Genomic DNA, 27,899 nt, shown 5'->3' on the forward strand with positions numbered 1-27,899 from the left:
CAAAGACTTTCCTCTAGGCTCAGATTAAAAATATGTCAGATAGGAGTGGCTATAGAGTCAGCTACTGTCCTCAGTAGCATTACATTTAAGTTGTCAATGCCAGGAGGTTTGTCATTATTGATCGATAACAATTCTTCCACCTCTCCCACACTAACTTTACAAAATTCAATACTTGTACTGCTTTTCTTTCATTCTGTATTTTAACAAGTTTTTTTCCATCATTTTTTATATCATTGATCTTGTCTTCATAATAAAGTTTATTATTTTGTTGAGTTTGGTGACATCATTTCTCAATTTGCAGTACGTAAACCAGCCAGACTTATTAGCCATTCCTTTTGCCCCATCTCCTTCAACCATACAGATGATCAATTCCTCATCAATCCATGGAGCCTTAACAGTTCTAACAGTCAGTTTCTTAACAGGTACATGTTTATCAATAATTGGAAGAAGCAATTTCATATGGTAAAAACAGGTAAACACATTATCAGTCAACAGTATAAGACAACGGGAACGCTGTGTATGTTCTCTGATGAATTTTAAGTCAATGAGATGTGAAATATCAATAATTTCTCTCTCCTGTGTGGATTCTCTAATGACGTTTAAGTGACTTTTATGAGTAATATGTTTTCCCACAGTCTGAGCTATTGTAAGCATTCTCCTCTGTGTGCAGTCTCATGTCTTCTTTCAGGCTTACTAAATGGGCAAATGCTTTGCACACTGGGAGGAGTGGTAAGACTTCTCCCCTGTGTGTATTGTCTCATGCCGTTTCAGCTTCCCTGACTGGTTGAAACACTTTCCACACTGGGAGCAGTGGTAAGGCTTCTCCCCTGTGTGTATTCTCTCATGTTTTTTCAGGTTCCCTAAATTGTTGAAACTCTTTCCACATTGGGAGCATTGGTAAGGCTTCTCCCCTGTGTGTATTCTTTCATGTTTTTTCAGGTTCCCTAAATCGTTAAAACTCTTTCCACACTGGGAGCAGTGGTAAGGCTTCTCCCCTGTGTGTATTCTCTCATGTTTTTTCAGGGCCCCTAACAGGTTAAACCACTTTCCACACTGGGAGCAGTGGTAAGGCTTCTCCCCTGTGTGTATTCTCTCATGTTTTTTCAGGTCCCCTGAATGGTTAAAACTCTTTCCACACTGGGAGCAGTGGTACGGCTTCTCCCCTGTGTGTATTATCTCGTGTTTTTTCAGGTTCCCTAAATGGTTAAAACTCTTTCCACACTGGAAACAGTGGTAAGGCTTCTCCCCTGTGTGTATTCTCTCATGCCGTTTCATTACCCCTGACTGGTTGAAACACTTTCCACACTGGGAGCAGTGGTAAGACTTCTCCCCTGTGTGTATTGTCTCATGTTGTTTCAGGGCCCCTAACAGGTTAAAACACTTGCCACACTGGGAGCAGTGGTAAGGCTTCTCCCCTGTGTGTATTCTCTCATGTCGTTTCAGGGGCCCTAACAGGTTAAAACACTTCCCACACTGGGAGCAGTGGTAAGGCTTCTCCCCTGTGTGTATTATCTCATGTTGTTTCAGGGCCCCTAACAGGTTAAAACACTTGCCACACTGGAGGCAATGGAAAGGCTTCTCCCCTGTGTGTATACGCTCATGAGCTTTCATGTTTCCAAAGTGACTAAAACTCTTTCCACATTGGGAGCAGAGGTGTCGACTTGCTGGTTTGGACGTCGTTGGTTCCTCCAAGTTTGGTTTTCCTCCTGCCAAAGACAGTGTTAAAGACCAGAATGAAATCTCCACATGATAAAACTGCCTTGCTATGAGGTTTAAACCAAATCAGATCCCTCAATAACCTGAGGCCAGCTTTCAAACGTTTCATCATTTAAAACAATCTTTGTGTGATTTTAAAACAAATGTTGTAGAGCATCCTGGTAATTACTGATATGTTTACATTATTTTTATTTCTGTTTTATAAGTCAGAACACAAAAAACTAAACTGTTCTATGACACTGAAGACACAGACATCGCTGGATTCCTATCAAGCAGGTGGTTGTAAATATATAACCTTCATAGCTGTATGATACAGAATGTGACATACACACTTCCTTAACCTCACTAGGGTAGGGGGCACTATTTTCATTTCCGGATGAAAAGCGTGCCCAAAATAAACTGTCTGCTACTCAGGCCCAGAAGCTAGGATATGCATATAATAGATTAGTAGATTTGGATAAAAAACACTCCAAAGTTTCTAAAACTGTTAAAATAATGTCTGTGAGTATAACAGAACTGAAATGGTAGGCGAAAACCTGAGGAAAATCCATCCAGGAAGTGCAATAATTTTGAAATGGCTGTTTTTCCAATGAAAGCCTTTCCACAACTTAAAGGGATAGGACCCAGATTCCGTTCCCTATGGCTTCCACTAGTTGTGAACAGTCTTAAGACATTGTTTCAGGCTTTTATTCTGAAAAATTAGGGAGAATGACAACTTTGAGTGAGTGGATAGTGAGATGTACCCAGAGCTGTTTACTGCCCGCGAATGAGAGCGTGCCTTTCTTGTTTTTCTTTTATATTGACGACGCTAGTTAACGGTTGAAATATTATCGATTATTTAGGCTAAAAACAACCTGAGGATTGATTATAAATATCGTTTGACATGTTTATACGAACTTAACGGATACTATTTTGAATTTGTCTGCCTGTTGTGACTGCATTTGAGCCATTGGATTACTGAACAAAACGCGCAAACAAAATTGAGGTTTTTGGATATAAAGAGGGACTTTATCGAACGAAACGAACATTTATTGTGTAACTGGGAGTCTTGTGAGTGCAACCATACGATGATCAAAGGTAAGTGATTAATTTTATTGCTATTTCTGACTTTCGTGACTAATCTACTTGGCTGGTAACTGTATGTAATGTTTTGTGTGCGAGTGCTGTCCTCAGATAATCGCATAGTTTGCTTTCGCCGTAAAGCCTTTTTGACATCTGACATGGCGGCTGGATTAACAACAAGTTAAGCTTTATTTTGATGTATTACACTTGTGATTTCATGAAAGTTAAATATTTATAGTAATTTAATTGGAATTTGGCACTCTGCAATTTCACCGGATATTGGCCAGGTGGGACGATACCGTCCCACACCCCCTAGAGAGGTTAAAACCTAATTAAAAAATGAATAAATTACATTGGAGACAGACACAAAGCACATCAGTAACACCTCCCCATTGTCGATAGGGTCGACACAATGGCATTTCTTTATTTAGACGTTCACACATTTTGACTATCATTAATGTCATGATATTTTGGGTAAAGTAAAAAAGAAGGTGAAATATTTTGGGTAGATGTTCCAAACAATATAAATATGTAAAGTGTTGGTCCCATGTTTCATGAGCTGAAATATCCCAGATTTTTTATCATACGCAGGAAAGCTTATTTCTCTCAAATTTGGTGCACACATTTGTTTATATCCCTGTTGGTTAAAATTTCTCTTTTACCAAGACAATCCATTTACCTGACAGGTGTGGCATATTGTTTAACACGTTTTTGGTTACTCTATGATTCCGTAAGTGTTATTTCATAGTTTTGATGTCTTCACCATTATTCTACAATGTAGAAAATAGTAAAAATTAAAAAAAAACCTTGAATGAGTAGTTGTGTCCTAACTTTTGACTGGTACTGTATATGGTTGATTCCGTGGGAAAGTCAACCTGAGCATGTGTAACAGAGGTAAGAACGTGCTGTAAGATCACTCCACAGCTAGCTTGAAACGTCACAGATGGAGCTATCCAACTGGTACCTTTTGTATAACTCAATCGGTTCATTGTAAAGGAGAGCGGTCACGCATGTTGAGAAGCAGAGGATCACTAGTTTGAGTCCAGTATGTGGACAGTGGAGGAAACTAAACTGTTAGCAGCACACTGATGTCAGTTACATGAACAAACAAAGTTAGTCATTTCCAAATGAAACAATGTTATTTAAAGTCTATATGTTGGAGTTTATTTGACCAATTAAAGTAGATTTCACAGCTTTTAAAAAAGGCTGACACTGTTTTTTTTATATATATATATATATATATATATATATATACATAAATATACATATAGTTGAAGTCGGAAGATCACATACACTTATGTTGGAGTCATTAAAACTCGTTTTTCAACCACTCCACAAATGTCTTATTTCACTTATAATTCACTGTATCACAATTCCAGTGGGTCAGGAGTTTACATACACTAAGTTGACTGTGCCTTTAAACAGCTTGGAAAATTCCAGAAAATTATGTTATGGCTTTAGAAGCTTCTGATAGGCTAATTGACATCATTTGAGTCAATTGGAGGTGTGGATGTATTTCAAAGGTCTACCTTCAAACTCAGTGCCTCTTTGCTTGACATCATGGAAAAATAAATAAAAAAATCAGCCAAGACATCAGAAAAAATTGTAGACCTCCACAAGTCTGGTTCATCCTTGGGAGCAATTTCCAAATGCCTGAAGGTACCACGTTCATCAATAGTATGCAAGTATAAACACCATGGGACCACGCAGCCGTCATACCGCTCAGGAAGGAGACGCGTTCTGTCTCCTAGAGATGAACGTACTTTGGTACGAAAAGTGCAAATCAATCCCAGAACAACAGCAAACGACCTTGTGAACATGCTGGAGGAAACAGGGACAAAAGTATCTATATCCACAGTAAAAAAAAGTAATATATCGACATAACCTGAAAGGCCGCTCAGCAAGGAAGAAGCCACTGCTCCAAAACCGCCATAAAAAAGCCAGACTCCGGTTTTTAACTGCACATGGGGACAAAGATCGTACTTTTTGGAGAAATGTCCTCTGGTCTGATGAAACAAAAACAGAACTGTTAGGCCATAATGACCATTGTTATGTTTGGAGGAAAAACCTAGAAACCTGACTCAGTTTCACCAGCTCGGTCAGGAGGAATGGGCCAAAATCCACCCAACTTATTGTGGGAAGCTTGTGGAAGGCTACCCAAAACATTTGACCCAAGTTAAACAATTTAAAGGCAATGCTACCAAATACTAATTGAGTGTATGTAAACTTCTGATCCACTGGGAATGTGTTGAAATAAATAAAAGCTGAAATAAATTATTCTCTCTACTATTATTCTCACATTTCACATTCTTAAAATAAAGTGGTGATCCTAACTGACCTATTACAGGGAATTTTTACTAGGATTAAATGTCAGGAATTGTGAAAAACTGAGTTTAAAAGTATTTGGCTAAGGTGTATGTAAACTTCCGACTACAACTGTACATTTGCATGTTTAACAAGTTCTGTAGATCAGACGTTAATGAAGCAATACAGACCACATTGAAGTGTCTGGAGTTTAGTTCTAGAGTCTTGTAAAGATAGGGGGGGTTGACTGGGACAGGCAATGTAACATCCACAATGTTTTTAGGGAAAGTTTTTGTAAAACACGCACCTTACATCAGATCATCTTGAAACTTTCTCTCTAAAGCTAACTTTCATCAAGGTTTTATATGGTCTATTGGTTTCTCTCTTTTCATTGGCAGAATCCTTTTCAGTGTTATGATATTCATAACATCCATATCCACCAGTCTATCTCCATGTCAACTAAGAGATATATTGTATTTGTTCAAACTAAACTACAACACTTACTTTGATGAGTCAAATCTGATCCTTTCTTCTCTTCTCCTCCTCTCACAGTTCCACTCAGCCCCGTTGTTTTCCTGCAGTCCACCAGCAGCACAGACAACCTCTTCATACCCAGCAGTAAGGTGCTACCGGGAGAGGCACGACACAGGGACTCCGGGAGGGAGGAAGAGCTAGCGTTGTCCTGGTAACCATAAAGAGGGGTCACAGACACATATCATTATGGATGCTGATGTCACTGTTGTCATAAAGTGCTTTACAGAATCCCAGCCCAGACCCCGATAGAGCAAGCTGTATGCTAGACCAGACCAAGCTGTACCATCTGGTGTTCTGATCTGGAGAGACTCTTCTCTGCCTCGTCAGCATCAGGATGTTGTTGAGGCTTCCCAGAGGATCCACAATAGTCATGTCTCTCTCCTGTGTGAATGAGAACAGCAAACAGATGGTAAACTTATGACCGTCTATTGCAATCAAGAAGCATGAATGTCTAAAATGGCCACTTTCATCGTGATTTTGTAAAATATTGTTTGTGTTGCAAATGTAAAGGGTCATTTCCACAAAATGGGTGCCATTTACGTCCCTTTGATATTTTAAGTAGAAATTATGCACCAATTTTAAAAGCCTGTTATATTAGATGAGGTGAACTTTAACGTAGACCACATGGAGAATGAGAATTCAATACATCGAAGTCCCAAAAACATATGTACCAATGGCAGATTGTCCCTTAAACAATTCCTACATTACTGAACAACATATTCAAGTGTAGAACTTCAGTAGAATGCCCCTTTAAAACAATACATTATTTCAATAACTACATAGTGCCCCTGTTTTTAAGACAGTACTCACTGGTGGTAATCTGATCTTCAGCCTCCTCCTCCTCCTTTTTCACTCCCAAAACGTCGTCCTCCTCCTCTTTTATTGAGATAGCCTCCTCTTCCTCTTTTACTCTAAAATGTTCTTCCTCTTCTTTCACTACATTCTCTTCTTTCAATGTTATGGCATCTTCCTCCTTTTTGATTCTGAAAGCTTCCACTTCCTCCTCTTCCAATACATTTTCTTCTTTCAATGTTATGGCATCTTCATCGTTTTTGATTCTGAAAGCTTCCACTTCCTCCTCTTCCACTCTGACAACCTCTTTCCCATCTTCCCCTTTCACTGTAATATCATCCTCTTCTTCTTTCAATGTGATAGCCTCCTCTTCCTCCTTTTTCATCCTGAAAGCGTCTTCCTCTCCTTTCATCAGAGCTTCTATCTCCGTCGAGCTTAGTGAGCTCATGCTCCGGTCGATTAGCCTAGTGCTGTATCAATTTAACACATTTGCTAAATTAACAAGCAAATTACGTTTAAATGAACTAGTAGATAGGCAAAAAATATATATTCAAAACACTAAGAGTACTATACACAAGATTGGTCTTAAACGCTTCAACGTTTCAGTTTTATGTTCGCTAGCAAACCACCACGTTAGTTGAATCGGAAGCCTTTTGTCGCTGTTGAAGAAGCCTCCAGTTCCGTCCACTAGATTATACGTCACGCAAGAAGCATCACTGGAAAGACTCATATCGCCATCTGCTGACTGGAGTGGGTAACGCAGATTGGAAAGAAAATTATGAAATAGTTTCATCTGGCTAACAATGTCATGAGTAGCAATTTAAAAACAACTAGATGTTATGTTTTCTCTTACTTCTTACAGCCAATACTTTACTCCAGGGCTGACCTGCCCATTAGGTAGGATTAGGTGACAGATTAAAGACTATTCATTTTTTGTCATAGTTATTCTGAACCCACTGCCTGCAAGTCGTCGTTAAATTAGCCTAAGTGATTTGTATTTTCCTTAAACTTTCTGAAGAGGAAACAGCCCAGAAATGTCCCTGTCTGAGTGCATTTGTCTACCACTATGTGTAGCTGGTAGCGATGATGCTAATGACAACCATCTTCTGGTTGATGGAAAAGCTTTCCCCAAAACCTTGTCAATTAAATGTTAACTAAAAAGTAGTCTATGCCTACCTGACAGAATGATATCATGATTATTTGCATCAATCCAGTTGGGATTTGTTCAGCAAACTCTGCAATCACATGTGTGCTACAGAGACACCACTAACCAAGCAAGGCTCTTGCTGGTGCCACTTGAATTAAAGGGTATCTACACCCAAAAATGAAAATGTCTTAGCTTTTTCTCAGACTTCAAAAGTGGTCTCCTGATGTGGCATAACATTTCGTCCCGCTAGCGACTCACCTCGACAACATCCGGGGAAATTGCAGAGCGCCAAATTCAAAATACAATAAACGCAATATTAAACATTCATGATAATACAAGTGTCATACATGATTCTTCAGCTTAGAATCTTGGAAATCTAACCGCATCGTCAGATTTCAAAAAGGCTTTACGGCGAAAGCACAGCATTCGATTATCTGAGGTCAGCGCCCCACAACAGCATATTATCCAAAAAAGCACACGCGTCACAAAATCCCAAATAGCGATAAAATAAGTCACTTACCTTTGAAGATCTTCCTCTGATCACAATCACAAGAGTCCCAGGAACACAATGAATGGCCGTTTTGTTCGATAAAGTCCTTCTTTATATCCCAAATAGTCTGTTTAGTGTGCGTCATTGAGTTCAGTAATCCACCTGTTCAGAATGCAGACATAGGAGTTCCAAAAATTACCAGTAAAGTTTGTCCAAACAAATCAAACATGGTTTCTAATTCTTTATTAGATACTCTAATATCTAAATAAATGATCATATTTCCTACGGCGCAAACTATTTTCAATAGGAAAGGAAAAGAACGCAGCGCGCGACCTCGGTCACACGCTCAATGAGACTCGTTTTGCTATAGAGCTCACTGAGGATAAACAACTATTCCTCGTTGGTTTTTCAGAAAACAAGCCTGAAACCATGTATAAAGACTGTTGACATCTAATGGAAGCCATAGGAACTGCAATTTAGGAGGCGAAAGTCTTTGTTTTCAATAGCTTAAGGTTGGAATTGACTGGCAGGTCAACAGAAAAAAAATTGATCCTCGGGTTTTCGCCTGCCAAATCAGTTCTGTTATACTCACAGAAATAATTTTAACAGTTTTAGAAACTTTAGTGTGTTTTCTATCCAATACTACCATGCATATAGCTAGCTTCTGGGCCTGAGTAACAGGCAGTTTACTTTGGACACCTCAGTCATCCAAAATTCAGAATACTGCCCCCTATCCCTAAGAAGTTTTAAGTATTGTTGTGGACTTAGAACATCCAATGTTGTTGTTTTTCTATTAACAGTGTGATTTAGAGAGCAAAAACCAGAAAAATCTTAAACTAAACGGAGAAAATGGAATTAGAGAGAAAAAAATTGATATGATATAAACCTGGAAAAACTAAACGGAGAAAACGGAATTAGAGAAAAATAACGGACTTGATAGGGCCCTAAATATTCTATAAATGGACTCTCTATACTGGATTATCTAGGAATGGTCTAGAGTCACAGCTGTATCCTGAAGTGAACTTTAACCTTCCTGCTCCTCAATACTTCATCCGCTGGATCAAAGCTTCAGCCAAGTAGGATACATGATAGTGGCAACAAATGGAGTAGGGTTGGATATAGTCATAGTAGGATACATTGAGCGGCAAGATGTTCTTTACGCGTCGGCCATCAGATTTGCCACCAATGCTCCTCACTGCACTCTATACTCCTCTGTAAACTGGTTATCTCTGTATACCAGTCGCAAGACCCACTGTTTAAAACCTGTTTGGGATAGGGAGCAGCATTGGGAAGTTTGGATGAAAAGCGTGCCCAGAGTAAACTGCCTGTTACTCAGGCCCAGAAGCTAGGATATGCATATAATGTGTACATTTGGCTAGAAAACACTCTAAAGTTTCCAAAACTGTTAAAAAATTATGTCTGTGTGTATAACAGAACTCATATGGCCGGTGAAAACCTGAGAAAAATCCAACCAGGATGTGGAAAATTTGAGTTTAGTAGTTTTCAAGGGATTGTTTATCCAATATCCTGTGTCTGTGGGGTCAAATTGCACTTCCTAAGGCTTCCAGTAGATGTCAACAGTCTTTAGAAGTTGTTTCAGGCTTGAATTGTGAAAGGGGGTCGAATAAGACCACAAATAGGAAGTGGCTCAGATGAAACCAATGATTTGTTGTTCGCGCGGTCCTGCGGGCGCGCCGGTCGTTCTTTTTCCTCTGTAATAAAACGGTATTGTCCTGTTGTATTATTATTGAATATTTATGATTAAACCCTAAGGATTGATTGCAAACATCGTTTGACATGTTTCTACGAACTTTAATTGAACAACCGCGTGTTGTGCCTTTGGAATATTGAACTAAACGCACAAACAATAAGGAGGTTTTTGGCGCTGACCTATCTAGAAGAAAAAGAAACGCACACCTATTAAGGCGAGGTGCTGGCTAGCGGAGTAGAAAACTTGAAAATAAGGGAGCGACGCACACTCTAGGAGCTCAGATGCAAAAATCTTATATCCAACGTTTCGACAGCCAAGCTGTCTTCATCAGGGTATGATCACAAACACTGCTAGATGACTCGTTTATATAGTGTCAAAAGACACACAGGTGTCTGTAATCATGGCCAAGTTTGGCCTAATATCATTGGTTAATTCTCAAATATAAAAATGGCATACAAAGAACACCATACAAAAAAACGAATGGATAGCATTCGATCATAGATTCATTTTAGACTACACAAGCTTACAAACAATTACAATGGGAAATTCACAATAATCACAAGACTGGCTTAAGATCAAAGTCTATGTTGAGACCGAAGGGTGCAAGGGTCTTTAAGTTAAAGATCCAGGCAGCCTCTCGTTTTAACAATAAATTATCAAGGTCACCCCCTCTCCTAGGGAAGGTGACATGTTCGATGCCAATGTAACGCAGAGACGAAATCGAGTGGTTTTCTTCCAAAAAGTGGGCCGCAACTGGGTAAGTCAAGTTTTTGCACCTAATGGTGCTACGATGCTCTGAGATACGTACTTTTAATTCACACGTTGTTTTACCCACATCATTTTTACCACAAGGACAAGTTATAAGATAAATAACTGCCTTAGTGGAACACGTATTAACACCTTTGATTGGGATCGATTTCCCTGTTTGTGGGTGTTTGAAGGACCTACATTTATAAGTGCCATTGCATTGCAATTTTCAAGTTTTGGCGCTGACCTAACATAATCGCATGGTATGCTTTCGCCGTAAAGCCTTTTTGAAATCGGACACTGTGGTTGGATTAACGGGAAGTTTATCTTTAAAATGGTGTATAATAATTTGAATTATGAGATTTCTGTTCTTTGAATTTGGCACCCTGCAATTTCACTGGCTGTTGGTGAGGGGTTCCGCTAGCTCCTCACTGCACTCTATACTCCTCTGTAAACTGATTGTCTCTGTACACCCGTTACTGTCACGTCCTGACCAGCAGTGGGAGTAATTGTTTATATTTGGTCAGGACATGGCAGAGGGGTATTTGTTTCATATGGTTCGGGTTGTGTGTGTTATTTAAGGGGTGTTTGGTTTATGTAGTCTGGGGTTTGAGTAATTGTTCTAGTGTTGGTTTTCTATGGTTTTCTAGTCTGTCTATTTCTGTGTGGTTTGTGTGGCTCCCGATCAGGAACAGCTGTACGTCGTTGTTCCTGATTGGGAGTCATATATTAGATGCTTGTTTTCACCTGGGGATTTTGTGGGTAGTTGTATTTCGCACTGCTGTTATTATTTAGCCTGTGAAACTGTCGGTCTGTCGTTCTTTGTTTTCTTGTTTTTCTCGTGTTCACAATAAATATAATGAACATGCAACCCGCTGCGTCTTGGTCCTCTCTCTCCTACGACAGCCGTTACAAGACCCACTGGTTTAATGCTTATTTATAAAACCCTCTCAGGCCTCGCTCCCCCCTATCTAAGATATCTACTGCAGCCCTCATCCTCCACATACAACACCTGTTCTGCCAGTCACATTCTGTTAAAGGTCCCCAAAGCATACACATCCCTGGGTCGCTCCTCTTTTCAGTTCGCTGCAGCTAGCGACGGGAACAAGCTGCAAGAAACACTCAAACTGGACAGTTTTATCTCCATCTCTTAATTTAAGGACTCAATCATGGACACTCTTACTGACAGTTGTGGCTGCTTCGTATGATGTATTGTTGTCTCTACCTTCTTGCCTTTGTGCTCCTGTCTGTGCCCAATAATGTTTATACCATGTTGTGCTGCTACCATGTTGTGCTGCTACCATGTTGTGTTGCTACCATGTTGTCATGTGGTGTTGCAACCATGTTGTGTTGCTGCCATGTTGTGTTGCTGCACTGTTGTGTTGCTGTCATGTTGTGTTGCTACCATGTTGCTGCTATGTTGTGTTGCTACCATGTTGTTGTGTTGCTGTTGTGTTGCTGTCATGTTCTGCTTCTACCATGTTGTTGTTGTGCTACCATGTTGTTTTTCTAACATGTTGTTGTGTTACTACCATGTTGTTATGTGGTGCTTCTACCATGTTGTCATGTTGTGTTGCTACCATGTTGTGTTGCTACCATGTTGTTGTCATGTTGTGTTACTACCATGTTGTTGTGTTGCAACCATGTTGTGTTGCTACCATGTTGTTGTTGTGATGCTACCATGTTGTTGTCATGTGGTGCTGCTACTATGTTGTTGTCATGTGGTGCTGCTACTATGTTGTTGTTATGTGGTGTTACTACCATGTTGTTATGTGGTGTTACTATCATGTTGTTATGTGGTGTTGCTACCATGTCGTGTTGCTACCATGTCGTGTTGCTACCATGCCGTGTTGCTACCATGTCGTGTTGCTACCATGTTGTCATGTGGTGTTCCTACCATGTCGTGTTGCTACCATGTTGTTGTCATGTGGTGTTGCTACATGTAATAATAACATGTGATTTATATAAAGATCTTTAGTAATAAAACATTAGTGACATAATTTAGAATTTAATATTACATAGTAAACTTTAATATTTTTAATATGTATGTTGTCTGTACTACATTTTTGAATAAAATAAAAGCTTTGAAAGAAAATGTAATTTACTTTCAATGAATTACATCTTTCTCTCTCTCTTTCTCCCCCTCTATCTCTCTCCCTCTGTCTCTCCCCTTGGCTGGGAATGTTAAGGGTGAAGAAGTTGTGAATCTAGGGGGGCCCTTGCACACAGGGGAACTATATGTACACAAAATAATTAACAACCTGGACCCCCAGGTGTCTTTCAACACATGTTTTACTAACGGCCTAAACAGATCATTTTTACCCTTTTAAAAATAGTTATATGGGAGATGTCCGGGGGATGTCTGTCTTTGAAAGGGTCATTGTAATATGTAAGATGTCCCCTTTACTAACGGCCTAAACAGATACATTTTACCCCCCATAAAAGAGTGTCCGAGGGATGTCTCAGTCAACCCCCCCCCCCCAAAAAGCCCCAGAGGCCTCACACCATCCTCTTTGAAAGGTTCATTGTACTCTTCAACTATGCTTCTTTTACTGACGACCTAAACAGATCACTTTACCCTTTAAAAATAGTTATCAGCTATCCAGATTTAATGGTCAAGAGGTTGGGAACCTAGAGGGGCCCTTGCAGACATGTGTTGAGGTACACATATGTTTTCCGTTTATGAAGGAAGGATTGAGAGGATATAGGCCACAAAATAAAAGAACTGTAAGAAATTGAAAAAAAAGATAATTGTATTGTTAACGATGTGTCCTTTTTAAACAGATCATTTTACCCCATGAATAACCTTTTACTGCAGGGGGCTAAAACAGGGGCCTTCAATGCTGCAGAAATATTTTACCCTTCCCCAGATCTGTGCCTCAACACAATCTTGTCTCGGAGCTCTACGGACAATTCCTTCAACCTCATGCCTAGGTTTTTGCTCTGACATGCACTGTCAACTGAGGGACCTTATATAGACAGGTGTGTGCCTTTCCAAATCATGTCCAATCAATTGAATTTGCCACAGGTGGACTCCAATCTAGTTGTAGAAACATCTCAAGGATGATCAATGGAAACAGGATGCATCTGAGCTCAATTCTGATTCTCATATAGCAAAGGGTCTGAATACTTATGTAAAACATTTTTTTTGTGTTTAAAACATTTGCAAAAATTTATAAAAAGCTTGCTTCTGCTTTGTCATTATGGGGTATTGTCTGTAGATTGCTGAGGAAATAGTTTTATTTAATCCATTTTAGAATAAGGCTGTAATGTAACAAAATGTGAAAAAAGTCAAGGGGTCTGAATACTTTCCAAAGAAACTGTAAGTGATTGAGGAGAGAGCATCATTGCTATATTCTAATTAAAATCATTGACCCATAAGAGAACACATGACCAAAGCAATGTGTGACCCATATAGAATTAAAACACCATTCATCTTAATGAGAAATATAATCGAATAAACAAATGTTTGCATAACTAAAGACATGACAACTGGTGGGAACATTGTATTTAGCTAGAATTTCATAAGGTCAGGAAGGTTACTGAGAATAACAATAGACAATAGTAACTGTTACTAGTTTAGGGATGAAGATAGTGAAGGTTCATCAATGTTAAAGATGTTTTTTAATTTGATGTGGAAACAACGTTTATTCAACCAGTGGGAGGCTTGTAAATGCCCCCAGGAAAGTGGAATGAGGAACTCTTCATTGAGACAATGATAAACAGCAATCTGTGGGCGAGTTGTGGTGGATATTATACAATAAGGATCTGCTGGAGTCCAAGTCAAACCAAGATTCTTTATTTCTGAGCTCAGAGAGAATAACAGTTTGGTATTTTATTAGGATCCCCATTAACTGTTGCAAAAGCAGCAGCTACTCTTCCTGGGGTCCACACAAAACATGACACATAATACAGCACATCAATAGACAAGAACAGCTCAAGGATAGAACTGCATACATTTTGTAAAAGGTACACGTAGCCTACATTTCAATGCATACACACAAACTACCTAGGTCAAATAGGGGAGAGGGGTTGTGCCGTGAGGTGTTGCTTTATCTGTGTTTTGAAACCATGTTTGCTGTTTATTTGAGCAATATGAGATGGAAGGAAGTTCCATGCAATAAGGGCCCTATATAATACTGTACGCTTTCTTGAATTTGTTCTGGAAACTTGGGGACTGTGAAAAGACCCCCGGTGGCATGTCTGGTGGGATAAGTGTGTGTCAGAGCTGTGTGTAAGTTGACTTGTAAGAACCTTGATGATATCTGTACATTATAGGAACACCTGTGATGACAAAAGTACAATGATTCATCTTTTGCTTTAGCTTGACATTAAGAATCAGTGGTAGACACCTTGCAAGTGCATGAAAAGGTCAACTATACAAAGTCAGATGTCTATGTGTTGAAACTATATTTTAGGTAACAGATAGATAAAGGGAACTAAGAGTTCCTGTTGATAACATGTTCCAGTCTTACATGATAGCAATAAGGGGAAGAGTGATTGGGAAACTAACTGCCAATAACACAATAAGCTGAACTCCACCTAGCAGAGACATCTTTGTATTAGCAACTATTAATTATGAGCTTATATGGTATTAAAGTTAAGGGACATCACCCTGGGCGGGGTGATCCTCAGTAGATTCTCTTGCTTGCAAATTGCTGTAAGTGTATACTCCGGGTTGCAATCCTTATTAAACAAACTAACCTCTGATCAAATAAGTTTTCCTGTGGTCTCTTCTGTGCACATAGGGCATAATTCCCTTACAGGCCATGCAAACAATTTGGGATTTTCAACACATTCATGTTTCTTATAAAAAGAAGAAGTGATGCAGTCAGTCTCTCCTCAACTCTTAGCCAAGAGAGACTGGCATGCATAGTATTTATATCAGCCCTCTGTTTACAATTAAGAGCAAAACGTGCCGTTCTGTTCTGGGCCAGCTGCAGCTTAACTAGGTCTTTCCTTGCAGCACTGGACCACACGACTGGACAATAATCAAGATTAGACAAAACTAGAGCCTGCAGAACTTGCTTTTTGGAGTAAAAAGTAATTTAGTCTCCTCAACTTGTTCAACAGCCACACAATTCATTACCAGATTCAGCAGAGGTCTATAACTTAAGGAATGATTTGAACCAAATACAATGCTCTTAGTTTTAGAAATGTTCAGGACCAGTATATTACTGGCCACCCATTCCAAAACAGACTGCAACTCTTTGTTAAGGGTTTCAGTGACTTCATTAGCTGTGGTTGCTGATGCGTATATGGTTGAATCATCAGCATACATGGACACACATGCTTTGTTTAATGCCAGTGGCAGGTCATTGGTAAAAATAGAAAAGAGTAGAGGGCCTAGAGAGCTGCCCTGCGGTACATCACACTTTACATGTTTGACATTAGAGAAGCTTCCATTAAAAACCCTTTGAGTTCTATTAGATAGATAGCTCTGAATCCACGATATGGCAGAGGTTGAAAAGCCACAGCACATACATTTTTTCAACAACAGCAGCTCCCACAATCTTCTTATTATCAATTTCTCTCAACCAATCATCAGTCATTTGTGTCAGTGCAGTACATGTTGAGTGCCCTTCTCTATAAGCATGCTGAAAGTCTGTTGTTCATTTGTTTACAGAGAAATAGCATCGTATTTGGTCAAACACAATTTTTCCAACAGTTTGCTAAGAGCTGGCAGCAAGCTTATAGGTCTGCTGTTAGAACCAGTAAAGGCCGCTTTACCACTCTTGGGTAGTGGAATTACTTCGGCTTTCCTCTAGGCTCAGATTAAAAATATGACAGATAGGAGTGGCTATAGAGTCATTTACTTTCCTCAGTAGCTTTCCATCTAAGTTGTCAATGCCAGGAGGTTTGTCATTAATGATCGATAACAATTTTCCACCTCTCCCACACTAACTTTACAAAATTCAATACTTGCACTGCTTTTCTTTCATGATGTTTTTTTACAAGTTTTTTTCCATCATTCTTTATATCATTGATCTTGTCTTCAAAATAAAGTTTATTCTTTTTGTTGAGTTTGGTGACATCATTTCTCAATTTGCAGTACGTAAACCAGCCAGACTTATTAGCCATTCCTTTTGCCCCATCTCTTTCAACCATACAGTTTTTCAATTCCTCATCAATCCATGGAGCCTTAACAGTTCTAACAGTCAGTTTCTTAACAGGTACATGTTTATCAATAATTGGAAGAAGCAATTTCATATGGTAAAAACAGGTAAACACATTATCAGTCAACAATATAAGACAACGGGAGCACTGTGTATGTTCTCTGATGAATTTTAAGTCAATGAGATGTGAAATATCAATATACACGCTAAGAGAAGTAATTCCTCTCTCCTGTGTGGATTCTCTAATGATGTTGAAGTGACTTATGAGTAATATGTTCTCACACATTCTGAGCTTTTGTAAACCTTCTCCTCTGTGTGCAGTCTCATGTGTTCTTTCAGGCTTCCTAAATGGGCAAAAGCTTTGCACCCTGGCAGGAGTGGTAAGGCTTCTCCCCTGTGTGTATTCTCTCATGTCGTTTCAGGTTCCCTAAATTGTTAAAACTCTTTCCACACTGGGAGCAGTGGTAAGGCTTCTCCCCTGTGTGTATTCTCTCGTGTTTTTTCAGGTCCCCTAAATAGTTAAAACACTTTCCACAATGGGAGCAGTGGTGAGGCTTCTCTCCTGTGTGTATTCTCTCATGAGCTTTCAGGTTTCCTAAAATATTAAAAGTCTTTCCACACTGGGAGCAGTGGTAAGGCATCTCCCCTGTGTGTATTCTCTCGTGTTTTTTCAGGTTACCTGACTGGTTGAAACACTTTCCACACTGAGAGCAGTGGTAAGGCTTCTCCCCTGTGTGTATTCTCTCATGAACTTTCAGGTTTCCTAAAATCAAGAAACTCTTTCCACACTGGGAGCAGTGGCAAGGCTTCTCCCCTGTGTGTGTTCTCTCGTGTTGTTTCAGCTCTCCTGACCAGTTGAAACACTTTCCACACTGGGAGCAGTGGCAAGGCTTCTCCCCTGTGTGTGTTCTCTCGTGTCGTTTCAGCTCCCCTGACCAGTTGAAACACTTTCCACACTGGGAGCAGTGGTAAGGCTTCTCCCCTGTGTGTATTCTCTCATGTCGTTTCAGGACCCAAAACAGGTTAAAACACTTTCCACAGCGGGAACACTGGTGTCGTCTTGCTGGTTTGGACGTATCTGGCTACCTGGCTAGCTACCTACTCTGTAAGTTAGCTTGACAAAACAAAAAGTAATAGAAACAAGTTGAGAAAAAAAGTAACTAAAAGAAACGTGTTTTATTATCTTCTGAATGGGGATGTAGTGCTGCTGGAGCACGAGGGAGTGGCGCTTTTTTCATATGGCTCTGGTTCCGCTGAGTCTGGTCTTTCTCCTGCCAAAGACAGTGTTTAAAAAAAAAAAAGAGACTCGAATGAAACCTCCACATGATAAAACGGCCTTGCTACGAGGGTAAATCCTAATCAGATCCCTCAATAACCTGAGGCCAAATTTAACAATCTTAGTGTGATTTTAAAACAAATGTAGAGCTTCCTGGTAATTACTGATATATTTACATTACTTATTTTCTTCATCCTGTTTTACAAGTCAGAACACAAAAAACTAAAACAGTTCTAGGACACTGAAGACACAGATGTTGCTGGATTCCAATCGAGCAGGTGGTTCTGAAAATATAACTTTCATGGCTGTATGATACAGAATGTGACCTACACACTTCCTTAACCTCTCTGGGATATGTGTGATGGTAGCATCTCACCTGGCCAACGTCCAGTGAAAATGCAGAGCGCCAAATTCAAATAAATTACTCTAAAATTTAAACTTTCATGAAATCACACATGCAATACACCAAATTAAAGCTGCACTTCTTGTGAATCCAGCTAACGTGTCAGATTTCAAAAAGGCTTTAATGCGAAAGCAAACAATGCTATAATCTGAGCATAGCACCTCAGTAAACAAACACAGACAATCATAATTCAACCCGCCAGGCGCGACACAAAATGCAGAAAAAATATATAATTCATGCCTTACCTTTGACGAGCTTCTTCTGTTGGCACTCCAATATGTTCCATAAACATCACAAATGGTCCTTTTGTTCGATTAATTCCGTCGTTATATATCCAAAATGTAAATTTATTTGGCGCGTTTGATCCAGAAAAAAAGTTTCCAAAACGCACAACATGACTACAAAATATCTCAGAAGTTACCTGTAATCTTTGTCCAAACCTTTCAAACAACTTTCCTAATACAACTTTAGGTATTTATTAACGTAAATAAGCGATCAAATTTCTGGTTGCGCGCCTCTATCAAAGAGTACACTTTCCTCGAGCCTCGCTCTGAAAGGTGCTACTTCTTCATTTCTCAAGGGAAAAACCTCCACCAATTTCTAAAGACTGTTTGACATCCAGTGAAAGCGATAGGAACTGCAAGCCAGTCGCTTAGAAATCTGGAATCCCAATGAAAACCCATTGAAAAGAGAGAGTGACCTAAAAAAAAAAAAACAAGGTCTGTTATACTCACAGACATCATTCAAACAGTTTTAGAAACTTCAGAGTGTTTTCCATCCAAATCTACTAATAATATGTATATCTTAGATTCTGGGACTGAGTAGCAGGCAGTTTACTACGGGCACGCTTGTCATCCGGATGTCAAAATACTGCCCCCTAGCTCAAAGAAGTTAAACATAAAATAAGTAAATAAGTAATTTAAATGGCCTAATTTCTTATTTCAACATTTTGACTATCGCTGATGTCATATTTTGGGTAAAGTAAAAAATAAGGTGAAATATTTTGGGTAGATGTTCCTAAAACTGACAGTTACTACAATAAACAAAAATATAATTACAACTTGTAGTGTTGGATGTTTCATGAGCTGAAAAAAAGGATTGCAGAATTCTTTACATGCCTGTTAGTGAACATTTATTTGCCAAGATAATCCATCCACCTGACAGGTGTGGCATATCAAGAAGCTGATTGAACAGCTTGATTATTACACAGGTGCGCCTTGTGCTGGGGATAATAAAAGGCCACTCTAAAATGTGCAATTTTGTCACAACAATGCCACAGATGTCTCAGAGGGAGCGGGCAACTGGCATGCTGACTGCAGGAATGTCCACTGGAGCTGTTGCCAGGGAATTGAATGTACAGCGCCAGTCAAAAGTTTGGACACACCTACTCATTCAAGGGTTTTTCTTTATTTTTACTATTTTCTACATTGTAGAATAATAGTGAAGACATCAAAACTATTAAAAAACAAATATGGAACCATGTAGTAACCACAAGTGTTAAACAAATCAAAATATATATTAGATTCTTCAAAAGTAGTCACACTTTGCCTTGATGACAGCTTTGTACACTCTTGGCATTCTCTCAACCAGCTTCTCCTTGAATGCTTTTCCAACAGTCTTGTAGGAGTTCCCACATATGCTGAGAACTTGTTGGCTGCTTTCCCTTCACTCTGCAATCCAACTCATCCCAAACCATCTCAATTTGGTTGAGGTCGGGGGATTGTGTAGGCCAGGTCATCTGATGCAGCAGTCCATCACTCTCCATCTTGGTCAAATAGCTCTTACACAGCCTGGAGGTGTGTTGGGTCATTGTCCTGTTGAAAAACAAATGATAGTCCCACTAAGCGCAAACCAGACATGATGGTGTATCGCTGCTGAATGCTTTAGGAGCCATGCTGGTTAAGTGTGACTTGAATTCTAAATAAATCACTGACATTGCCAACAGCAAAGCACCCGCACACCATCACATCTCCTCCTCCATGCTTCACGGTGGGAACCACACATGCAGAGATCATCCGTTCACCTCCCCCGCGTCTCACAAAGACATGACGCTTGGAACCAAACATCTCAACTTTGGACTCATTAGACCAAAGGACAGATATCCACCAGTCTAATGTCCATTGCTCGTGTTTCTTGGCCCAAGCAAGTCTCTTCTTCTTACTGGTGTCCTTTAGTAGTGGTTTCTTTGCAGCAATTCGACCATGAAGGCCTGATTCACGCAGTCTCCTCTGAACAGATGATGTTGAGATGTGTCTGTTACTTGAACTGTTGGGTTCAACATTTTGAACAGTGAGATATTAAATAAATGATAGAAAAGAAGCATAGAATCAAAGGAGAAAGTTAAGGGTTCTCGGTGGAAAGCCAGAAGACTTTGGAATGTGTTTGATGGAGGAGAGGAGAGCGACGTGTTGATATAGGGAAGACAGATGGATATCTGTGGATTAGGTGAAGGAGGGGTTGTGGTCAGGAAATAAGGGGTTAGGGTTCAGTTCCCCTGAAGGGGGTTTGGCATCCTGTTACCCTTTTAACTCTTTTCCTGTTAAACCATAAGAAGGATTGGCGAGAAGGAGGGGTGTCTTAACTTCTCTAGGGCCGGCGGGACGAAATCGTCCCACCTACGTAACAGCCAGTGGAATCCTGTGGCGCGTTATTCAAATACCTTAGAAATGCTATTACTTCAATTTCTCAAACATATGACTATTTTACACCATTTTAAAGACAAGACTCTCGTTAATCTAACCACACTGTCCGATTTCAAAAAGGCTTTACAACGAAAGCAAAACATTAGATTATGTCAGCAGAGTACCCAGCCAGAAATAATCAGACACCCATTTTTCAAGCTAGCATATAATGTCACAAAAACCCAGAAGACAGCTAAATGCAGCACTAACCTTTGATGATCTTCATCAGATGACACACCTAGGACATTATGTTATACAATACATGCATGTTTTGTTCAATCAAGTTCATATTTATATCAAAAAACAGCTTTTTACATTAGCATGTGACGTTCAGAACTAGCATACCCCCGCAAACTTCCGGTGAATTTACTAAATTACTCACGATAAACGTTCACAAAAAGCATAACAATTATTTTAAGAATTATAGATACAGAACTCCTCTATGCACTCGATATGTCCGATTTTAAAATAGCTTTTCGGTGAAAGCACATTTTGCAATATTCTGAGTAGATAGCCCGGCATCACAGGGCTAGCTATTTAGACACCCAGCAAGTTTAGCACTCACCAAAGTCAGATTTACTATAAGAAAAATGTTATTACCTTTGGTGTTCTTCGTCAGAATGCACTCCCAGGACTTCTACTTCAATAACAAATGTTGGTTTGGTCCCAAATAACCCATTGTTATATCCAAATAGCGGCGTTTTGTTCGTGCGTTCAAGACACTATCCGAAAGTGTAAAGAAGGGTGACGAGCATGGCGCATTTCGTGACAAAAAAATTCTAAATATTCCATTACCGTACTTCGAAGCATGTCAACCGCTGTTTAAAATCAATTTTTATGCAATTTTTCTCGTAAAAAAGCGATAATATTCCGACCGGGAATCTGCATTTAGGTAAACAGACGAAAGAAAATAAAGCATGGGGTCGACTCGGGCACGCGCCTAAGCCCATTGTCCTCTGATTGGCCACTTGCCAAACGCCCTAATGTGTTTCAGCCTGGGGCTGCCTCGATATCATTCAGCTTTTTCCCGGGCTCTGAGAGCCTATGGGAGCCGTAGGAAGTGTCACGTTACAGCAAAGATCCTCAGTCTTCAATAAAAAGAGCCAAGATGAACAACAACTTGTCAGACAGGCCACTTCCTGTTCAGAATCCTCTCAGGTTTTTGCCTGCCATATGAGTTCTGTTATACTCACAGACACCATTCAAACAGTTTTAGAAACTTTAGGGTGTTTTCTATCCAAAGCCAATAATTATATGCATATTCTAGTTACTGGGCAGGAGTAGTAACCAGATTAAATCGGCTACTTTTTTTATCCGGCCGTGTCAATACTGCCCCCTACCCCCAACAGGTTAAGTGGGATATATCTGAGTGGGACAAATGTTGAGTTGTCTGATTACAGCTGTACAGAACCTTTGGAAATAATTAAAATTGGGTAAAAGCTTTTCTAGTGTCCGTGGGTTATTTAATCTGAAAAATAAGAACCTAACAAACTCTGAAACATTTATTTGGGTTGCAATTTCTTAGGCTGGTAACTCTAATGAACTTATCATCTGCATCAGAAGTAACTCTGGGTCTTCCTTTCCTGTGGTGGTCCTCATGAAAGCCAGTTTCATCACAGTGCTTGATGGTTCTTGCGACTGCACTTGAAGAAACTTTCAAAGTCCTTGAAATTTTCCTGATTGACTGACCTTCATATCTTAAAGGAAATGATGGACTGTCATTTCTCTTTGCTTATTTGAGCTGTTCTTGCCATAATATGGACTTGGTATTTTACCAAATAGGACTATCTTCAGTATACCACCCCTACCTTGTAACAACAACAACTGACTTGCTCAAAAGCATTGAGGAAATAAATTCCAAAAATTAACTTCTAACAAGGTACACCTATTAATTGAAATGCATTCCAGCTGACTACTTCATGAAGCTGGTTGAGAGAATGCCAAGAGCGTGCAAAGCTGTCATCAAGGCAAAGGGTGGCTACTTTGAAGAATCTCACATTTTAAATATATTTTGATTTATTTAAGACTTTTTTGGTTACTACATGATTCCGTATGTGGTATTTCATAGTTTTGATGCCTTCACGATTATTCTGCGATGCAGAAAATAGTAAAATTTAAGAAAAACCCTTGAATGACTAGGTGTTCTAGAACTTTTGACCAGTAGTGTAGAATAATATATCTGTAGATCAGATGTTAATGAAGCAAAACATACAAGTTGTATCTTTAATTCTATGTTAAGTTGTGTAGATCAGATGTTAATGAAGCAATACAGACCACATTGAAGTGTCTTGAGTTTAGTTTGTGTGTCCTAGAGTCTTGTAAAGATAAGGGGGTTGACTGGGACAGACAATGTAACAGCCATAATGATTTTAGGAAATGTTTTTGTAAAACATGCACCTTACATCAGATCATCTTGAAACTTTCTCTCTAAAGCTAACTTTCATATGGTCTATTGGTTTCTCTCTTTTCATTGGCAGAATCCTTTTCAGTGTTATGATATTCATAACATCCATATCCACCAGTCTATCTTCATGTCAACTAACAGAACTCTGCTGGTTGTCCTGGTAACAGATACCAGTGTATCTTCATGTCAACAGAACTCTGCTGGTTGTCCTGGTAACGGATACCAGTGGGAAGATCTACTGTAATTGTTCAAACTAAACTACAACACTTACTTTGATGAGTCAAATCTGATCCTTTCTTCTCTTCTCCTCCTCCCACAGTTCCACTCAGCCCCGTTGTTTTCCTGCAGTCCACCAGCAGTACAGACAACCTCTTCATACCCAGCAGTAAGGCGCTACCGGGAGAGGCATGACACATGGACTCCGGGAGGGAGGAAGGGCTAGCGTTGTCCTGGTAGCCATAAAGAGGGGATACAGAGACATCTCATTATGGATGCTGATGTCACCGCTGTCATAAAGTGCTTTACAGAAACCCAGCCCAGACCCTGATAGAACAAGCTGTATGCTAGACCAGACCAAGCTGTACCACCTGGTGTAATGATCTGGAGAGACTCTTCTCTGCCTCGACAGGATCAGGATGTTGTTGAGGCTCCCAAGAGGATCCACAATAGTCATTTCTCTCTCCTGTGTGAATGAGAACATCAAACAGATGGTAAACTTATGATCTTCTATTGGAATCATAGGGTCTTACAAGAGGCATTAATATGTCTACAATGGGCCTAAAATTGGCCACTTTCATTATGTTTTTTGAAAATATTGTTTGTGATGCAAATGTTAAAGGGTCGTTCCATGAAATCGGTGCCCTTTGATACGTTCAATAGAAATTATGAACCAATATTGCATTTTAAAAGCCTGTTGTATTAGATGAAGTGTAATTTAATATAGACAACAAGGGTAATGAAATACATCTAATTTAAAAGTCACAAAAATACATGTACCAATGGCAGATTGCCCCTTTAACAATTCCTACAGTACTGAACAACATATTCAAGTGTAGAACTTCAGTAGAATGCCCCTTTAAAACCACACATTAGTTCAACAACTGCAGAGTTTGTGCCCCTGTGTTTAAGACAGTACTCACTGGTGTTAATCTGATATTCTGTCTCCTCCTCCTCCTTTTTCACTCCTAAAACGTCTTCCTCCTCCTCTTTTATTGAGATAGCCTCCTCTTCCTCTTTTACTCCAAAAGGTTCTTCCTCTTCTTTCAATGTCACATCATCTTCCTCCTTTTTGATTCTGAAAGCTTCTACCTCCTCTTCCACTCTGACAACCTCTTTCACTGTAATATCATCCTCTTCTTCTTTCAATGTGATAGCCTCCTCTTCCTCCTTTTTCATTCTGAAAGCTTCGTCCTCTCCTTTCATCAGAGCTTCTTTCTCCTTCTAGTTTGGTGACCTCATGCTGCGGGAGATTAGCCTAGCGCATTATCAATTCAACACATTTGCAAATTTAAGAAACAAATTACGTTTAAAAGAACGAGTGGATAGGTAAACATAATTACATTCAAAACACTAAGAATAATATAAGCAAATTACGTTTAAATGAACTTGTAGATACGTAATTGTGTTCAAAACACTAAGAATAATATACACAAGATTGGTCTAAAGAGCTCCAATGTTTCAGCTTTATGTTCACTAGCAAACCACCGCGTTGGTTGAATCAGAAGCCTTTTGTCGCTTTTGAAGAAGCCTCCAGTTCCGTCCACTAGATTATACTGTAGCGACCCGCACAGACAGTTGTGGGTTATGTGTTAGGCTATTAGTGGGTTGTGTCGTACTTACCAGTGTTCCCGGGGTCATGCCAATCAACGTGCTATCTGCCAATCACGGGAATGCCTGGAATGTTCTGATACCGGGCAGCCTGGTGGTTGGCGGAGTGGCGTGGAGGGGGTTGGGCAGGGGGATGGAGCATTGGAAGTTAAGACCGGGTTTAGCCATTGTTCTCTCTCTTACGTCTGGGCGGAGTATACTTTTGCGGCACAGTCGATAGCGCGCCGGACTTCGGGCTTGAAGGTCGAGGGTTCGAGACCTGCTCCCTGCTGTTTCATTACAATACGTCACGGAGAGGCGCTGAAGATGGCGGCGACTGCAGACGACATTTCGGCTTGCTCCGAGTAACCTTAACTTTTATCCCTCTCAAACTTACTTAAATGTAACGGAACTAGGCTTATAGTAAACACAATAGAGAACAACGCTTAGTTGACCACTAATTTGATCTGAAACTTTGAGAAATGGAAGAAAAAATGTGCGAAAGAGCAAAGGGAGGAGAAGGCAGTTGCTAGCTGAGCACTCATACGGTGGAGAAAAACCACCACCTGACTCCTCAGGAGAAGAAATTGATTCTGGACATTCGGTTGATTCTGAAAATGCAGTCAATAGTCCTGCACCCAAAAATACAGAAAGAATTGTCTTTGCGCGAACTACAGGTCAACATAATCGACGCTGTCTCTGCAAAGATAAACGAAAGAGCCGAAGGTCTGGAGAAAATGATACGCGAAAACACATCAAAAATAGTTGACCTCGAGACCTCTCTGAATCATGCATACAAAAGTATCGAAGAGCTTAAACTTGCAAACACTGCTACATCTGAGAAATGCACTGCTCAGGAGAAGACCTTTGCAGACATGCAAGAGCGCTTATCGGAAGCAGAGCGATACCGGAGAAGGTGGGGGCTACGGCTTTACGGTGTCCCGGAGGACCAGGATGAGAATGTGAAGCGCTTAGTAAGAGACATCTGTAACCGTGTGGCACCGGACTTCCCCAATGGAGATATGGCTGTGGATGTTGCTCATCGTATTGGGAAGAAACAAGATGCCTTCGTCAGCCGCTCGATCATCATCCAGTTTGCTTTTCGCACAGCGAGAGATGCAGTTTGGAAGAAAGCAAAGGAAAGCGCCTTTCTGAAAGAGAGAACTTAGATTCGGTGAGGACTTGCCTGCAGCAGACAAGGCAGCAAAGGCACAATTGTGGCCTCTTGTACAACAGGCCCGAAATCAAGAAAAGGGTGGATACTACAGGGGAATCAGAGCCTTTTTCGCCAACGGTAAAGAAATACGACCGGGGTGATTTGTTCTGTCGGTAGGTTTACAAGGTAGCTCCTTCCTCACTGCAAACTGAACTTCTAGTTCTGAATTATGGTGTTACTGTTTTACAGGTTAAGACTTCTGTTAATACATATATGAAGCAACTTTTTATAGAGAGGGTAAAGTTGAGATTGCATAGGATTTTTCTTTCTATTCTATAGATATGAACTTGAAGTTTATGTCAATCAATGCCTGTTGAAGAGAGAAGCTTGTTTTCTGTTTTGTAAGGACTGCAACGCAGATCTTGTATTCTTTCAAGAAATACATTCATGCAAAGAGGACTATAATTATTGGAAAAATCAGTGGGGCAATGTACTATTTTGGGCCCACGGGACTAATCATTCAGCTGGGGTTGCAATTTTAGCACACAATTTCAAAGGGACATTTTTGTTTACTCAAATGGACTCCAATGGACATTGGCTAGTAGCGGTCATCAACCACATGGACAGATTATTTGTGTTGTGTAATGTATATGGATCCTGTTCTAGTCCTCCAAATTACTTACTTCTAGAGGAAATTGAAGAAATTCTTAAAAATCTTCTGAGAAAATATCCATCCAGTCAGATTATAGTTGGTGGAGATTTTAATATGGTTTATTCTAATGTGACTGATAGATTGCCCCATAGGCCTAACATTGGTGTGAACAAGTTGGTGAATTGCTGCCAAAGCCTGGACTTAATTGACATATGGAGAGTAAAAAAACCCTGGAGAGATACAATACACATGGAGTAATAGAGATCGTTCTTTACAATCAAGAATTGATTTGTGGGTGATAACCTCTAGTCTTGAGCCCAACACTGTAGAGGTAAAAATACTGCCTGCAGTCCTGACGGATCATAAAGTCATATGGTTGACTGTAAGAATGTGTAGTAATGATGTTAAGAAATACTCTGGTGGTTATTGGAAATTAAATAACTCATTGTTATTGCATGATGATTTAGAAAATGTGATTAAGAATCTAATCTCTGTTTACTGGAGTTTAGCTACATCTAATGCAGAATATGGGAATAAAATAAGTAATTTAAAAACAACCAGATGTTATGTTTTCTCTTACTTCTTACAGCCAATACTTTTCTCCGGGGCTGACCTGCCCATTAGACAGGATTAGGTGACAGATTGAAGAGGGTGGCATATTCAGAGATAAATTGACCAAGGCTCATCGCTAACAACACATAATAACACCTCACATAATGCTGCCCAAAAACAATGAAAACTTCTCTCACCCAGTGGCATATGGGCTATTTAGGTGAGTGTTGGTGTTGCCACATGATGCAGTGCCCACTTTGTAAAAGGCTACATGGACAGATAGGGCTCTACCTGTGTAGAACACATGACCCTTTACCCTTCCAGTCTCTAAAGTGGCCTTTTGGGTGGTG

At 39.9% G+C, this 27,899-nt stretch overlaps 1 protein-coding gene and 1 long non-coding RNA gene across 2 annotated transcripts in view; both read right to left on the reverse strand.

Annotated features, from left to right (window-relative positions):
- Nucleotides 1-239: 239 nt before the first annotated feature.
- LOC115178590 (zinc finger protein 850-like) overlaps nt 240-27,899 on the reverse strand; it is a 71,232-nt gene continuing 43,572 nt past the window's right edge. Inside the window, exons 5-9 of the mRNA XM_029739845.1 lie at nt 16,974-17,701; nt 8,076-8,091; nt 5,900-5,926; nt 5,587-5,764; nt 240-1,706 (exon numbers count right to left, since the gene is read on the reverse strand). Of these exons, the coding sequence (XP_029595705.1) occupies nt 694-1,706; nt 5,587-5,764; nt 5,900-5,926; nt 8,076-8,091; nt 16,974-17,701 (1,962 nt within the window). The 3' untranslated portion in view covers nt 240-693. The remainder of the gene's footprint in view (nt 1,707-5,586; nt 5,765-5,899; nt 5,927-8,075; nt 8,092-16,973; nt 17,702-27,899) is intronic.
- LOC115177717 (uncharacterized) lies at nt 17,779-23,981 on the reverse strand. The gene is made up of 2 exons (XR_003872464.1): nt 23,655-23,981; nt 17,779-17,890 (listed from the first exon to the last, which is right to left on the reverse strand). It is a non-coding gene; the product is annotated as an uncharacterized LOC115177717 (long non-coding RNA).

The sequence above is a fragment of the Salmo trutta genome, chromosome 38, assembly GCF_901001165.1.
Source record: "Salmo trutta chromosome 38, fSalTru1.1, whole genome shotgun sequence".
In the NCBI taxonomy this organism is placed as follows: Eukaryota; Metazoa; Chordata; class Actinopteri; order Salmoniformes; family Salmonidae; genus Salmo; species Salmo trutta.